The sequence below is a fragment of the Lepisosteus platostomus genome, chromosome 4 (genome assembly GCF_059453375.1).
Source record: "Lepisosteus platostomus isolate fLepPlt1 chromosome 4, fLepPlt1.hap1, whole genome shotgun sequence".
Classification (NCBI taxonomy): domain Eukaryota; kingdom Metazoa; phylum Chordata; class Actinopteri; order Semionotiformes; family Lepisosteidae; genus Lepisosteus; species Lepisosteus platostomus.
In genome coordinates this window covers 12879047-12894734 of record NC_142614.1, presented here as the reverse complement: position 1 = coordinate 12894734, position 15688 = coordinate 12879047, and the positions used below count along the sequence as shown (strand labels likewise).

The 15688-nt window shown below is 41.4% G+C and overlaps 1 protein-coding gene across 1 annotated transcript in view; it reads left to right on the top strand.

Moving 5' to 3' along the window:
* The window catches only part of glis3 (GLIS family zinc finger 3), an 82901-nt gene extending 69671 nt beyond the window's left edge, over positions 1-13230 (top strand). Inside the window, exons 9-11 of the mRNA XM_088628596.1 lie at positions 5330-5502; positions 9410-9574; positions 10489-13230. Of these exons, the coding sequence (XP_088484722.1) occupies positions 5330-5502; positions 9410-9574; positions 10489-10625 (475 nt within the window). The 3' untranslated portion in view covers positions 10626-13230. The remainder of the gene's footprint in view (positions 1-5329; positions 5503-9409; positions 9575-10488) is intronic.
* The last annotated feature ends 2458 nt before the right edge of the window (positions 13231-15688 follow it).

The window sequence follows — 15688 nt, the reverse complement described above, 5'->3', positions numbered from 1 at the left end:
ATGGGTTTCATGAATCAGGATTTGATTTGACTTTGTCTTGGATTATCATTAAATCTTCATGCAAAGTTCTCTACATCTGGCTTTTATACAGTGCACAGACCCTAGATATGTTACATGGACTTGCAAATGAATTTGGGAAGACCTCAATCTCCTAGAGACTCCAAGACTCAGGTGAAAGTGTGGTTGATGGTAACTCCCTGATTTCACTGTATGCCTGGAAAACAAGTAGCTGTGGTTATGTACAGTATATGGCTGTCACACATGCTCAGTTGTGGTACCAGTGAACTGTGAGATTGGTTGTTGATGCCACTGATCAATACCAATAATAGTTATTAGGTCAATAATGGTTAGCTATCAACCTGCTTGTTCTGACCAGGTGGGTATACTGTACAGTATGTGAGCTCCAGGTGAAGTTTGGACAAGTGCTTGGAAATTTTCACTCTGTGTGAACTTGGTAGACTTGGAAGCCTGAGTGAAGAACCTTCTTTTTATTCATTTACTGTAAGTCATTTCCCAGATTCACACTGCAACCAAAGCCACTAGGTTCTTTTGCAGCAGGTGGGGTATTGCATACTTTTGGAGTGGCCATTCTATGACAGGGGCACTTAACTCCAGACATGAGTGTCTAGAATCCAGCAGGTTTTTTTCAAAGTCTTTGAGGGTTTTGTAATTTTGTAGATCTGTTTAGCTCTCAACCTGACACAGTTTACCTCAGTTCATTTTAACATGGATTGCATGACATTGCAATAATATTCATTCCTGGGGTGAATTAAATATTATTGTGCTGCATGAGTAAAATGCAATTAGAACTGAAGAACTGCAGGCTTGTTTGCATATCAATTCATCTTAAACTCATCTTTTGTTTCTTGTTGTGAGACTATTTCAAGTGGTGCAATATTTTTAAAGCAGTAGGAGAGTTTGAAAGCTGAAAAGGTTCATCATATCCTTTTGCATATTCCACATTTTTATTATTCTGAGAAGGTTAGAAAATTGAAGAATGCCAGCTATATTTATTGCTGTCAGTAACCTTTCAGGTATGCAGCATTGAAAAGAGGGCATAAATGATTTGGACTTAACATTCCCAGCTTTGTAATGAATACCTTGTGAAATTGTGGGTGTTCAAATGCCTCCACATCGTTTCTCTCTGTTCCCCGCTGGGCCAGGAATGGCAAGCCCACTGGAGGGATTTTTATTTATGTAATACGATGCAACATCCCCCTCGTGCTTTAAGACATAATTGAAACGTGCTCTCTCTTATTTTCAGAATTTAATCTCATTACTTACAGTATCCGGAGGGCCTGCAAAGCTTAAATATGGCTACTGTATGTTTAAATACAATGAGGCCGACTGCATGGTAAAAGCTTTGCAGCTCCCAACCGGTGTGTCCTGTCCTGAGTGCCAGCACTGGTGGGGCTGCTGCAGTGTCATCAATACGGAGATGATGGAGCAGACAGGGGGCTCCTGGTGAGGCTTGTGGCTGGACAAGGGCATCCAGGGTGGGTGTTTGCCAATAGGAGTAGGACCTTCCTCAAAACTTTTAAACACCGCTGTTGAGCTCCAGATCGGAAGGGATGGCACAACATCTCCATGGCAATGCGTAGAAGTCTTCTGTTGTCCCAGGCCAATGAACTATTGAATGACTACTGCATATTTAAGCAGAATGTCAAGACAAATTTGTTGTAAGGTATCCAATTGACAACCTGTTAATGAATGAGAGTAGGTCATTCGGCCCATCTAGCCTGTTTGGTAGTTAATTAATCCAAGGATCTGATCCAGCCGTTACTTGAAAGAAGCCAGGAGATTGACTTGTTAATAACTGATGTGGATGCATTGTGCATCAGGAGTCAAAAATGTTTTTGGAAACATGTCATCTGTGTCTTACAAAAATTACAATCTTTTCTTTGCTGGGAAACTCCTCTCTTACTGGAACATAGTTTTCTAGAGAAAAGTCTGTCAAAAGGGCAGTACCATGTTCGATTGAGGTTTGATTCCTCTGTGTGGAGTGCACCTTCTGTTAACTGGGCTTTCTCCTGGTGCAGACGCACTGGCTGGGTTAACTGGTGCTGTGCATGTGTGTTCATCCTGCAATAGACTGGCGTCTGCTAGGGCTCTGTCCTGCCTTGTGCTGACCCTCAGCTGCAGTAGGGTTCTATCCAGGCTCTCTGACAGTGGGAAGGACATGCCAATAAGTCCCTCCCATTAGTCTCGTATTTTCAGGGGGTTGTCAACATAAAGGAAAAGTGGATTACGGCCTTTAATGTTAAAGGTTTCATATAAAGCTTTCAATATAACATTAAATACATTTACTTACTTGCCAGGATCCCCAAATCATTTAATATCGTTCAGTTGTTTTCCAGGAGTCTGAGCAATTCTGAATGATTTATAAATGTAAACATGTGCCTGTCATTTTAGAGGCAAGCACGGCTCTTTCTTCCAGGATAGAATGTGTCATAGAATGTGACCTTCTGACCTCAAGCGCAGATGCAGCCCATTTAATTATACAGCTGTTTGGGGAAAAATAGACATGTTCGCTTTAGAAAACAAGCAGCAGTATTAGAGTGCTGATCTGTGCATATCACTGGATGGCCTGCATTAAGGAGGCTTTTGCTTTCTTTTTATAACGTGTACTGGAGGGTGGAATAGTTGGTCACGTCAAGGATCAAGGTAACATCCCTTGATGCACTTTGTAATTTGAGGAAGTTTCCCATCTGAAATGATGGGCAAATCTGTACATTTAATAATTATTTAATATGGCTCTCCAAAACTGCATTTTAATGGGGGTTTGGAAACCCAAAGAAATAAAGCATTGAATATCAGATTAGTAGGTTTATATCAGCCTTTTAAGTGACTTTATCCTGAAAAATGATTTGCATTAGTGTCTGATATAATAAATCACTCAGGTTCTCTGCTTTTTGAAGATCTCTTGCAACTCTGAGTCGAATGACACGGAAAGGCCAATTTGTGGCACTCTTGAGGTCCCTAAAGGGACAAAAACACAAAGACACAGACACGTCCAGAAGACAGAGAGGGAGGTATCTCTGCTGATTTGCAGGGTTATTTGCATATTTAACAATTGGAAAAATAAGGATAGGCTTTCCTACCGCACTCCTGTTGTTCCTTTTTTTGTGGAGAATATCCGGCATCAGTAGTGCTGGTCATAGGTTTTATTAATTTTCACCATTGACGAAATAATCAGATTAAATAGAAGGGCTCTGCAGAGTGAAAAAGAATGGCCTTTTTAAGAGCAGTACAGCATTTATATAGAGCTTCACAGGTCTGGACATAAAACTTTATTGTTGCAGGAAAGGACAAATAAATAAATTCCTCCATTTCAGAGCACCAAGTGCGAAAAGATTCTTTCTACAGTGTTTCGAAGCCAGATGCTTGTGGTAACTAACTGGTGCCAATTGTTCTGATAGCAGCAGTAGGCAGACCATTCACAGGGGATTCCAGGGGAGACGAATTGGAATTGAAAGCAGCCCGAAAACCCGTTTCATTAAGCACAAGGGTAGGCATTAGCAGATACTATAGTCACCGGCATGAGTTAGCCAGGAATTCAATAAGTGATTCATAAAATCTTATAAATACCATTAAAGTCTTCTGAAAAGGGGATTGTTATAATTGCTTTATAGATGTTAAATCAATTGTGAAATCCCTAAAACCATTTTCTAGTTTGTTTTTTCAAATGTCTGTTTTTTGATGACTTACCTCAATGTGCTTTGATCGTTTTTTTTACGAAGCTTGTTAAATGTGAAAGAATTCTATCAAATTACCAATTTAAAACTGGAAAAGTGGTTTCATTTTTTCCACTGCTGGACTGAAAAGGGTTGAAGTCTTTATGGGGAGGGTTTATTTTAACTAGCAGGGCTTCACAATGTTCTCTTTAAGGTAGCAAATGACGACTTACGAAAAAAGTCACTGCATCCACCTGCAGCTCAATTTAATTAAAACCAAAGTTAGATAAGGGCAATGTTGGATACCTTTACTTCTCTGGTTATTTGCTGTAACTATAGATACAGCCTTGGCATATATATTTATAGTACAAAGTCACATGTACCAAAATGAGCTTTATGGCAAACAAGCTGAGCAGAAGATCTAGCCTTAACTCTGCAGTGAAACCCTCAGAGCTTGTTCATCTTAATATAGAGGAAACTCAAATTCTTCTTTTGGAAAATAACTGAATTTCAAGAATGATATAAATAAAAATGATTATATTTATGCTAAATTGTCAACTGTTAAAGCCAAAGAAAATAAAGCAATCTTTGATATATGATGTTCTCATTTTAATAGGCTTTGTTAAATAATCTCCATCATGTTTTACTTGTGAATTTAATTTAATGTAACTGTGATGCTGCATTACTTTTCTTACGATGTATTTACACGTCAATAAAATGCATCAAAACTCAACCCATCTGCCAATCACAGGCTACAGATTCAGTCAGTATTTGTTGGCTGCTTTCCACTGATGCAAGAAGCCTCTAGCAAGCAAAAAGCTGCTATCATTTTCCTGGTGTTTATTTTAAACCTGGCACTTCAGTCAAAGTATTTTTTCCCAGGCCCAGAATTTGCTTACAAATGAAAATTTCATTTCATTGAAAGAGACACTGATGAATATTTTTCAAATAGAGGCTAGATTGAGCTATTGAGTAACATTCATAAGATGGAAAAGGTTCCAAATATTGGACAGGAGAGGCTGTCAATCAAAGCTTCGTTGCTTGCATTGGCAATTTCCGAAGGCGGAGGGAAGCTCATAGATAGACAGATAGATAGATACTTCATTCATTCAAGGGAAATTGCAGTGCAACAGCAGTCTAGCACAGTCAACACAGCACAGTGTGACGAAATGATACAATAATACATGACACCATCAAGGCACCATCACATGGTGTGTTTTCTCAGCATTAATTTGCTGTAATTGAAAATGTTATAGGGTTAGCCATAAAAGGCTACATTCACAAAGGGGTACATATTCCAGCCAAGAAGAGGTGGGTTCTCAAATCACAGGAACCGACAAGGCTAAGCAGCCCCGACAGGCTAACATACAGGGAAGACTGATTTTATAAGTCTGCCTCACTCATGTCCAGCTCACATTTTCACCTTCTTGTCCTTCAAACCGTTTTTTTTTTTATTTCTAATAACTATAAGCCATGAACACTGCATTTGCTTAATGAAGAGTCAAAGATCCCTGATTTTCTATACAGTACATGGACATGTGGTAGGTGCATATGTCATTTTTAACATATTGAAGGACCTTTTAACTTCAATGCAGTGCTTTACAAACTGTGCAATTGTTTGTGTCCACAGAGCTATAAGCCTGTTTTTATTTCAGATTCACGGTCCTGTCTCCACACCCTCCTTCCGGGCTCCCAGCCCCATCTTCGATGGCACTCAGCAGGACTTCTCAAGTGCCTATCCGGGGGCAACAGACTCTGGGCTCTCCCCAGAAGCCCTATGGGACAATGCCCAACCACCCTGTCCAAGCCCACAGCATCCATGTTCAAGGTTCGTATCTCATTGTTTGTCTGCTGTCAGAGGGCATTGCTTAAAAAATGTGGCTTCACAGTTCTGTCTAACATGTTTGCTAGGTTTGAGTTGCCAACACTTTAAGCACCTCATAAATCTTTCAAAACAAAATTTCAGAGCTTTGTGTGACTGGAATTCAATTACAAGCTTCTGTACATTAACCAGGCTGGTTAAACATTATTTGAGATAACATTACTGCAGACTGACAATGATTATAATTCAGAACAAATTTTCAGAACAATGCCAATTCTTTGGCAAGGTTCCCTCTTTTTTTTTTAATTATTACAGCCTTTATTAAGTTGGTAGCAGCTGTCTGAACAGATTTATAATCGGCAGCACCAAATGGGGGGGCATAATGAAAAGATAAGAGGTGATTCTAAATTTTGACAAATCATTATACAAGTTGTGCAAAGTCTGTTTGCTCTTTAATTTATTTAATCTATAAATTGATTAATTCATTTTTAACAAAGTTGAAAACTATAGGTGGGCGGATTCTATTAAGGGGCCTGAGTGCTTTGACATCCAAATGGAGGTGGGTGTGTGGGAAGGGTTCCAGATCATGCACCCCCTTGTATGCTGCTATTTGTGGAATTCACACTCAGATTTTCCTTCTTTTTGGGAAACAAATTGAAGTACTAAAAATTGTAGAAAAGGCTTTGCTACATCAGATCCTTCTTATTTAGGCACCTTAAGTGGAAACTGAATATGAGAATTTCATCATTAAGTGGCATCTGTGTTCTCTTACCCAGCAATTTCCATGTATGTAGTTGAGTGCCACATGTAGATTTCTGGGTTTTATCAGCACTGTGCTTTACCTGCCTTTGTTTGCACACAGGCTAGGATGAGCAAATGTTGTATTTCTTCCCTGAATAGAGTAGCCACTCTCAATGAATCGAGGAGCTTTGATGGCTTATTTACTGTATTAACATGAGAACTGTTGTAATGTGAGGCAATGCTAGAGTAAATAGATGGAGCTGTCAAGAAACAGGTTTTGGGTGAATACACCAGGCCTTGTGAGATGCAAATAACCAAGTTTTGAAGCTTAAAGTACAGAATAGTAGCTGTTCATCCAGTCCAAGGTGGACCGATCTCCTATTCACCGGTTCAGTTCTGCAGCTCTGCTTGCCTCCAGGATGTAATGGGAGCTGGTCCAGGCTCCCTTGAAGTGTAGTTCTGGACTCTATGCAGACAGTATAATCCGGAAGTAGGTGGAAAAGGACGACGGGGAGGAGACGTCGAGGATCAGGAGGGGTTGACAGACAGGGGGGCGATGGTGATGGTGAACTGGGCGATGGGGCGTAGCCAAGGCGAACAAGTCCAAGAAGTCCAAGGGGAAAAACCAGGGCGAAGTCCAGAAGTCCAAAACGGGGTGATCTAACTGAGACTGGACAACACAGAGTTAAAAACCGGAATGGGATCCAATACAGGGACAGGGAATAAAAAACAGGCGCTCTGAGCCTGGGTCAGGACACTGATAGGAGACCTATGCCCTCAAGCCGCAGACGTAGGGCGACTTGATGGTAGGCGGGCCTCCGGGCGTTCGTCTTCCAATGCAGAGCTAGAGTAAAAAGAGCGCCAGGCTTAAATAAGGAGGGGCAGGATAAGGGGCAGGTGCATGTAATTAGCAAAATCTGAAAGAGCCAGAGCACCCTTAAGAGGAGGGATTACGATCATGACACAGGAATGATATAAAGTAAAACTTTCCTCTGAGAGTTATTGACTCTCAGATGTGGTATGTGGGCTAGACTGTTCTTAATAAATAATTAAAGGCTATTAATGTTGACCTCTGGGATAAGGTCACACACAATGGTTTCAATATTTCCGTAGAGGGGAAGTGGTAAAAGTTATCAATGAGGCTCTCATATGCAGGCAGTGGAAATACATTTTCACGAATGCCAAATTTCATTCCATAAATGGCGATTGTTTTAATATTCTCTGATGAAAAGAAAACAAAACATTTACACAGGCACTTACCAGATCCATTATAACGATTTCATTTCACATTATATTTAATTTGTTCATTTTAGGGATTTTGTTTCCCCTTACACAACATATTAGTTGATGTTTCCTAGAATTTACCAGCTTGAAACAACTGGACTATTTCCCTTTTCCTGAAATGAAAAGCCTGTCGTATGGTTTTCTAAGAGGTTTGCAGATGCATTTGCGACATTTCGGCAGCTAAGACCAGGCTGCATAGCTATCCTACACATCTTAAGGACAGCAGGCAGAGACCTTGCCAACCTGTCCAAGGAGCTGGCGGGCCCTGCCCTTTCCAGACATGCTGGGAAGAGAAATTTAACAACGTTTTCAGTTCAACAGAATAGAACAAAATAAAAATTCTTTCCTTTTATGAGGATTTCTTAGTTACTACAGCAACATGTACCTTTAGAAGATGGTGAGATGAGCTGGTCCAATTAAATGCAAATGCGAAGCTGTTCAGCTCAGTGCCTGCTTTTCCTAGTATATCCTGCCAACTGGTACTGTAGCTCTCCAGGAGAATGCCTGTCACATCAGTCATAAGCTTTTCCGACATCAAAGGTGTGGATGCAGGATTGGTGCAGTTTCTAACCCTGTTAATTCTGTGATTCTCAAGTCTGCAGTTCAACATTCTGAGGAATATTGTCTGCTGAACCTGTGAAAAAAAAATTAATGTCTTCACTTAAATCTGCATTGGTGCAAAATGGATGCAAGTACTTTTCCTTATATTTAGTTTTCCTTTGTGGAAACTAAATTATGGTGTTTTTTAATGGCAATTTTAATGCTCAAAATGTTCTACAAATACTCAACAATAATACTTTTAATACTTAGTTTTCTGAATAATGTCATTATGTTCCATCGTTAGTTTGATCCCTGCAAATAAAATCAAATAAATTGATGTTAAATAATACAAGAAAATGAATTTTCAACCCTTATACTGTATAACCAGCATGTGTTTTTATTAACTGCAGGAAAACTACACTGTGTAATTTCTGGTACTACTTACATCTTATTGCATAATGCTTTTAAAATGTGGACACTTGTGGTCAAACATGCAGGTAACTGAAATACAACTACTATTTATATTTTTTTCTCAAAACAAAAAGATCCGACACTGTGTTTGTCGTCAGAGTCTCCTTCTGGCCCTTCATTCACATGGGCTCAGTGCTGGATCAGTGCATGTTGTCTATTGAGCTGTTAATGATCTCAAGGACCATGTTTGCCTGAGGTCAGAGGTCAGAGGTCACACAGCTGGTAGTGTGTTTGCCAGTGGACAAACAGCCACCACCTGCCCGTGCTGAGGGTGTTCCCTGGCGTCAGTCTGTTTTGTGAATGCCTACCATTGTGTTCCCAACAAATAAAAGTAGTATAACTTTCTTATTAGTAATATAGCAGCATTCATTTCTCTTAACATGCCTTGCAAAACTTTGTATTGGTCTGCAATATTGCTTTTTAATATGTAATACTATGCTAAATCTGGGTATTTTACAAAAATAAAATAAAAAAATGTATTCTGCTTTTGTAAGAAAAATATCGCAGCAAAATTAAATGAACACAGGGGGCAAACTATTTTTTCACACAATTATTCTTTAGCTGTTCTGTATGGGGGCTGTGAAAGAGGAATGGTGCAGGAACACAGCCTGCTTTCACCATGACTGACAGACAGCATCAATGGCAGAGGTCTCTTTCTGGACAAGCAGCATTTACCAGTCACAGTACTAATGAACTAATTCTCACAGTGGTAAATCTTCCTCTTAGACTCACACAGGAAGTGTATTGTGCCTAGTGTATTTTACTGAAGGTTTCGCAACAAATCTGAGCAGTGCACAGCCCTGACCCGACTGAAACCACATTAGGCACCAGTACTAAAATGAGTTGTGTTTTGTTTGATTTTCTATTTCTCTGCCAGGCTTTTATGGGCAAATACAGACTCTGTATCCTCCACCATACAGTGAGTCACCAAGGACTTCCTGTCACATGACCAGCGTGCCAGCGTTTGAAGAGTGTGTAATTCCCACATCTTCTGCTCAGGCTGGGTTTGATATTTTACACAAGGCGATTTCAAGTTTTGCAGGTAACAGAAGCTCACATTTTCATGTACCTCATTTTGGACTGTGTAATAAAATGTAACCATTCTGTGGATAAAATTTAACATTTAAAAAGGCCAAGAGTTTGCCCACAATGACGGACTTTCATCCTACAATAAATGTAAATAAAGTGAGTTGACTATGCCAGAAATATGGTAGCGTTCTTTAATTAGAAGGTATAATCATTTATTGCACATGCATTGGATAACTCTCATTTGACCATCATTTTCTATATAAACACAACTGCATGCTTTATGCACTTCCAGCCTGCACTCTAGTATAATTAATATGTGTGCTTTCTGAGAAGTGTGATTTCTTACTGCAGGAGATAATTAAATTAATTAAATAGTTCTTGCTTGCAGGGCTGTTAGTCAAGGACATAGATCAGTTGTTCTTGTATTAACTGATCAAACTGTATATAATTCCCTGCAATTGCAGTGTGTCCACGTTATTTATCCATCTAACAGTTATTACAGTGGACAGAAAGGGTTTTATAGATTTCCAAAGGTCAATATTTTCTGTGTATTTTAACAATACTATTATTACCATTGCCATATTATTCAAAGAAGCATACTAGCAGAGATCAGAGCCAGTGGTATAAGCAAAGTTGTGCTTCAAGGATCTTAAATGACATAAATGATGAGGTGTATAGGAAAGGTTTGCTTAAAATGATTTCTTTTTTAATTACAAATCACCATATTCCTTAAACTTGGTATGACTCTGTCAGTCATTTCTTTACAGATGCCAACTGGGATATTGTTGAGGAAAATCTTTTTATTTAATTTTGTCTGATTGTATTCTTACATTAAGAATAGAATGTAATGCATGTGTTCTATTATGAATTCACAGAAAATGTTTCCGTCATGAAAAAAGAATGGTTCTTCTATGGTTTGTATTACAGTGTATGATTTCCCATCGGCATCACAGGGATGTTTCGGAGAATCCATGCGGAACATTACTGAGGACTCAGGCTTTCTCCAGATAAATGCAGTGGATCGCTGTCCCAGCCAGCTCTCCTCAGTCTACACAGAAGGGTAGGAAAGGAAGATAAAGACACTCTCCACATTGAAACCATCCCCTTTCAGAGACAGAAGACAGAGTGTCCACAACGAAACAGAACCAAGGAGATTGCATTTTATAGAACATGTCTGTATTGTTCATTTTCCATTCAACACAAGCATTACAGACTGTCAAGACATATGATTTGCAAGCATATTTCAGTGATAAGTAGGTACAGTATGATTCAGTTTAATGCACTTCTGTTGTTTCTTATGCTTTCTGTGCCATTACTAAAAAGGGAATATACTGTAGTATCAATCTCATCTCTCCACTATAATAGTGAAGTCTCCTGTTGTGACTGAGGAATATAGCACCACCTGCTGGTAGACTCAATACACTGATGACGAGGGGCCGAATTCTTTAGGAAAATGGTAATGTACAGTATAGTTTCTTTCAAAACAAGGTCATTTGTGGATCATTCATTGTAAACGAGGATACGTGAACATGGTTTAACAATTATACAGTTAAGTGCCTTAATTTGAGAAAGGGTAAATTATTGTTAGAAACACGTGGCTGTATTACTTTCTAAATATTTGTTTACATTCATGTTATTTTCAATCCAGGGTTAGTTGTATATTTTCGTTATTTCTTTTACAGTGTGTGCTTTCAGTCATCTCATCAAGTACTGTTATTGTGAAATTATACCTTCTGCTTACATGATTTTATCGTAGGAATACAAACACTTAAGTTGCCAAACAAAGCAAGAGTTAAATGATTCATTCTGCAGAACACAACAAAGGGTGTTACAGGTTATTTAATGATAAGAAAAGTACAGATCAGAGATACGTATTGTAAACCTCCTGAGAATATATTTTTGATAGCCTCTTAGATAAAGCAGTAGCTAAACCTCTTGACTGCTTGTTCATCTCTTAGGGTACTGAAAAAGATTTCGGAAACATCTATGTGGTTTGAATATTCTTTTTGTGTATCTAGTACATAAAATATAATATTTTTTGGCTATTGCTATATTCAAACATCTCATTCCTTTAAGAATACAAAAGCTTTCACTTCACTGTGGCAGTGGATCTACAGTATGGCACGTGTTCCACTGTTTGGTATCCTGAAGACTTGGTCTGAGTTGGGTATCATATTCTGAAACTGTGTTTCTGTCCTGGTGTAGCACTGCGCTGCTCTCCGGAATGTACCGTTATGTCTTTGGGGCGCTGGCCATGTCAGTTTCAAAATGAGATTTACAAACTGAATGATCTGAGTTAATCACATCCAAAATTGTTTATTTTCCTGTAAAGTAAAAATTAACAAGGACAACACTTGAGGGAAGAAGGTTAAATCTTTCAGCTCCTCTTTTTGTCACATGGAGTACTCTTTGACCTAATGATGGAAAAATATGATTTAATTTTTTTAAAAGTTAAGAACTGCTTGGAAAAGAGGTACAGTACATACTGGATGTTATATCTTTACTAGATATACTGTAGTCCCTGCACGTTACACAGAAACATACAATACACAGGATGACTTCCCTGGGTGATTATTGCACTAGGAGCTCAAAGAGCAGGAAGCTGGATCCCAGCTGACCGCAGCTCACTCACCCCACATGGCCAGCTCCCTCTCCGAAGAGCCCTTCATTCTCTTGGACTTACAGTATATGTATTTGTGTTTGTGTGTTGGAAGGGAAGTCCTTGGTGCTTTGAGTTGTATTCTGGTTTCTGTTCAAAGCCTCTGAGGAGAGAGTGTTTCCCAGCTGTTTGAAGTTGTGAACCCAATCCTCATCATAACAGCACAGCAGAAGAAGTCTTTTCTCAAGTCTTTTCTAGCAAGCTTTGAAGACTAGGAGAAAAGAGAAGACACACACATATAAAAGCTCACTGACACACACACTTTCATCCTAAATGTGAGACCAGCTATCCAATTCTGAAAATGTGCTTTCTTTCCCAAACATGTGGTATGTTTTTTCAGTACAATTCAGTAAACTGGCACTCTATGCTATATTTATGAAAATGACCATGCATTTTAATGTTTTATAAGCACTTTTAAAAGATGAATCTGTTTTTACCTACCTTATTGAATGAATACTGTATATGGCAGATGTGTTTTCATGTTTTATACATTTAAATAGTGGTTCATTTTGTACTTTACTAACTTTCAAAATTAGACATGATATATTTAAATAAATTTGTACATATTGTGATTTTTACAGCTTTTTTGGTTTAAAAATAATCAGTAATGTGCCATTTTACATTTTTTGTTAAGAATGTTTTTTATATATACACAGATTGTAATGCACATGTAATTAAGACTAAACTGGAAACTGCAAAATATTTGTAAATCTCTGAATATTTTTAATATTTGAAAAAATATCTTCTTCCTTTTTTAAGATAATACCACTAAATGTTTTGTGACTTTTATATTGCAATATAGAGTTTTTGGTACTTTTTGCTTTTTCTTACTTTGTTGAATTCAAAATGGTGACTAATACTGGAGATTGATGTATTATATTACAACACCTGGATTCAGAAGTTTGTATCGATTTATAATAATGGGACTACCAGTAAATACATTTGTGAGACCACATATTAGTGCTTGAATAACTAAAATGATCAAATAAAAATTATTTTATTTATTTAAATCAGAACCTTACAATGAAAATATGAATCACACTGGAAACACAAACTGGCCAAATTAGTTTGAACAGTTATTTATCATTTTTTTTCTCTTAGTTCTGAGTAGTTCTAAGTCAGAACACTGAATAAGATACCTCCATCTCCTCCCGGGACCACGGTCCCCCCTCGCCTCTCCCATCTCCTCCCGGGACCACGGTCCCCCCTCACCTCTCCCATCTCCTCCCGGGACCACAGCCCCCCTCGCCTCTCCCATCTCCTCCCGGGTCCATGGTCCCCCCTCGCCTCTCCCATCTCCTCCCGGGACCACAGCCCCCCTCGCCTCTCCCATCTCCTCCCGGGACCACGGTCCCCCCTCGCCTCTCCCATCTCCTCCCGGGACCACAGCCCCCCTCGCCTCTCCCATCTCCTCCCGGGACCACAGCCCCCCTCGCCTCTCCCATCTCCTCCCGGGACCACAGCCCCCCTCGCCTCTCCCATCTCCTCCCGGGACCACAGCCCCCCCTCGCCTCTCCCATCTCCTCCCGGGACCACAGCCCCCCTTGCCTCTCCCATCTCCTCCCGGGACCACAGCCCCCCCTCGCCTCTCCCATCTCCTCCCGGGACCACAGCCCCCCTTGCCTCTCCCATCTCCTCCCTGGACCACGGTCCCCCCTCGCCTCTCCCATCTCCTCCCGGGACCACGGTCCCCCCTCGCCTCTCCCATCTCCTCCCAGGACCATGGCCCCTCTGCGCCTCCCCAACTCCTCCGGGAACCACAGCCCCCCTTGCCTCTCCCATCTCCTCCAGGGACCATGATCCCCCCTTGCCTCTCCCATCTCCTCCTGGGACCTAAGCCCCCCTCGCCTCTCCCATCTCCTCCCGGGACCACGGTCCCCCCTCGCCTCTCCCATCTCCTCCCGGGACCACGGCCCCTCTGCGCCTCCCCAACTCCTCCCGGGACCACGGTCCCCCCTTGCCTCTCCCATCTCCTCCAGGGACCACGATCCCCCCTTGCCTCTCCCATCTCCTCCAGGGACCACGATCCCCCCTTGCCTCTCCCATCTCCTCCTGGGACCTAAGCCCCCCTCGCCTCTCCCATCTCCTCCTGGGACCACGGCCCCTCTGCGCCTCCCCAACTCCTCCCAGAACCACAGCCCCCCTCGCCTCTCCCATCTCCTCCCGGGACCACGGCCCCTCTGCGCCTCCCCAACTCCTCCCGGGACCACGGTCCCCCCTCGCCTCTCCCATCTCCTCCCGAGACCACAGCCCCCCTCGCCTCTCCCATCTCCTCCCGAGACCACAGCCCCCCCTTACCTCTCCCATCTCCTCCTGGGACCACGGCCCCTCTGCACCTCCCCATCTCCTCCCGGGAGCTGAATCTGTGCACGCTGCCTCCATACCATGTATGGTAGTGGTAAGCTTATTTACAGTTGCCTGGGAAGTGGTAGATGGGATAGGCAGGTTAAAAACCATAAAATCAATATTTACGAACGACTGTAGGAAAAATTAATTATTTTTCATAAAGGCGTGTAGGGTTTATCAGAAAAGGTCATGCAAAATTTGAAAAAAAATCTCATAGTAGTGACACAGCTTTTATACAGCTTTTATACATTTATATCAGTGCATTTGTTTTTAGAATACAATAAACAGAAATGTTTCACAACAGTGACACATCATCAGTTGTCCTCATAATTTGAATGTAACTGTCATGAAGCGTTAATCAGGACCCTATGCAGATGGTAGAATCCGGAAGGGAGTGAAACAGACACGGGGAGGAGACGACTAGGAACTGGGCTGGTAGACGAACAGGGGGGCCTGTCGATGGTGCACTGGTGCTCGGGGGGCGGCGTGATTCAGGCGAACAAGTCCAAAGGGAGTCCAAAAGGAAATCCAGGGTGAAAGCAAGAGTCCAGAACCGGGCAATTTATCCACGACACACAAGACAAAAGTTAAAAAACGGAGAGGGATCCGGTACAGGGAAGGGGGGTTAACGGAGCCAGGCGCTCCAAGCCCAGGACCCAGATGGTCAAGACACCGTTGTGAAGCCGATGCCATCGGGTCTCTCAGGGACCTGCTGGTAGGCGGGCTTCAAGGTGTCCATCTTCCAAAGCTGAGCCCAGAATGGTAGGAGCGTCTGGCTTATAAAGGGAGGGGCTGGAATAGGAGTCAGGTGCACGAATTAAACTGGAGCCAGAGCCCCCTTAAGAGGAGGGACTTACGATTGTGACCCTACCTATTCAGTCAGTATACTCGTATGCAGTTCATACATGCAGTTACGTATTGTATGAGTGCACCTTTAAACACTACTGCAGTACCAGTGTCTCAAGCTAATCAAACAAGTCACTTGTACTGAGCACTGCAGTCAAGTCAAATTACATTCAAGCTGCAGTCCAGGATCACTTCGCACTGTTCACACAGGCGGTGGGATCATCAGAGTGGTGAATGATACCTTCAGTCATGGCAGGAAGTGTTTCCAGATTGTAA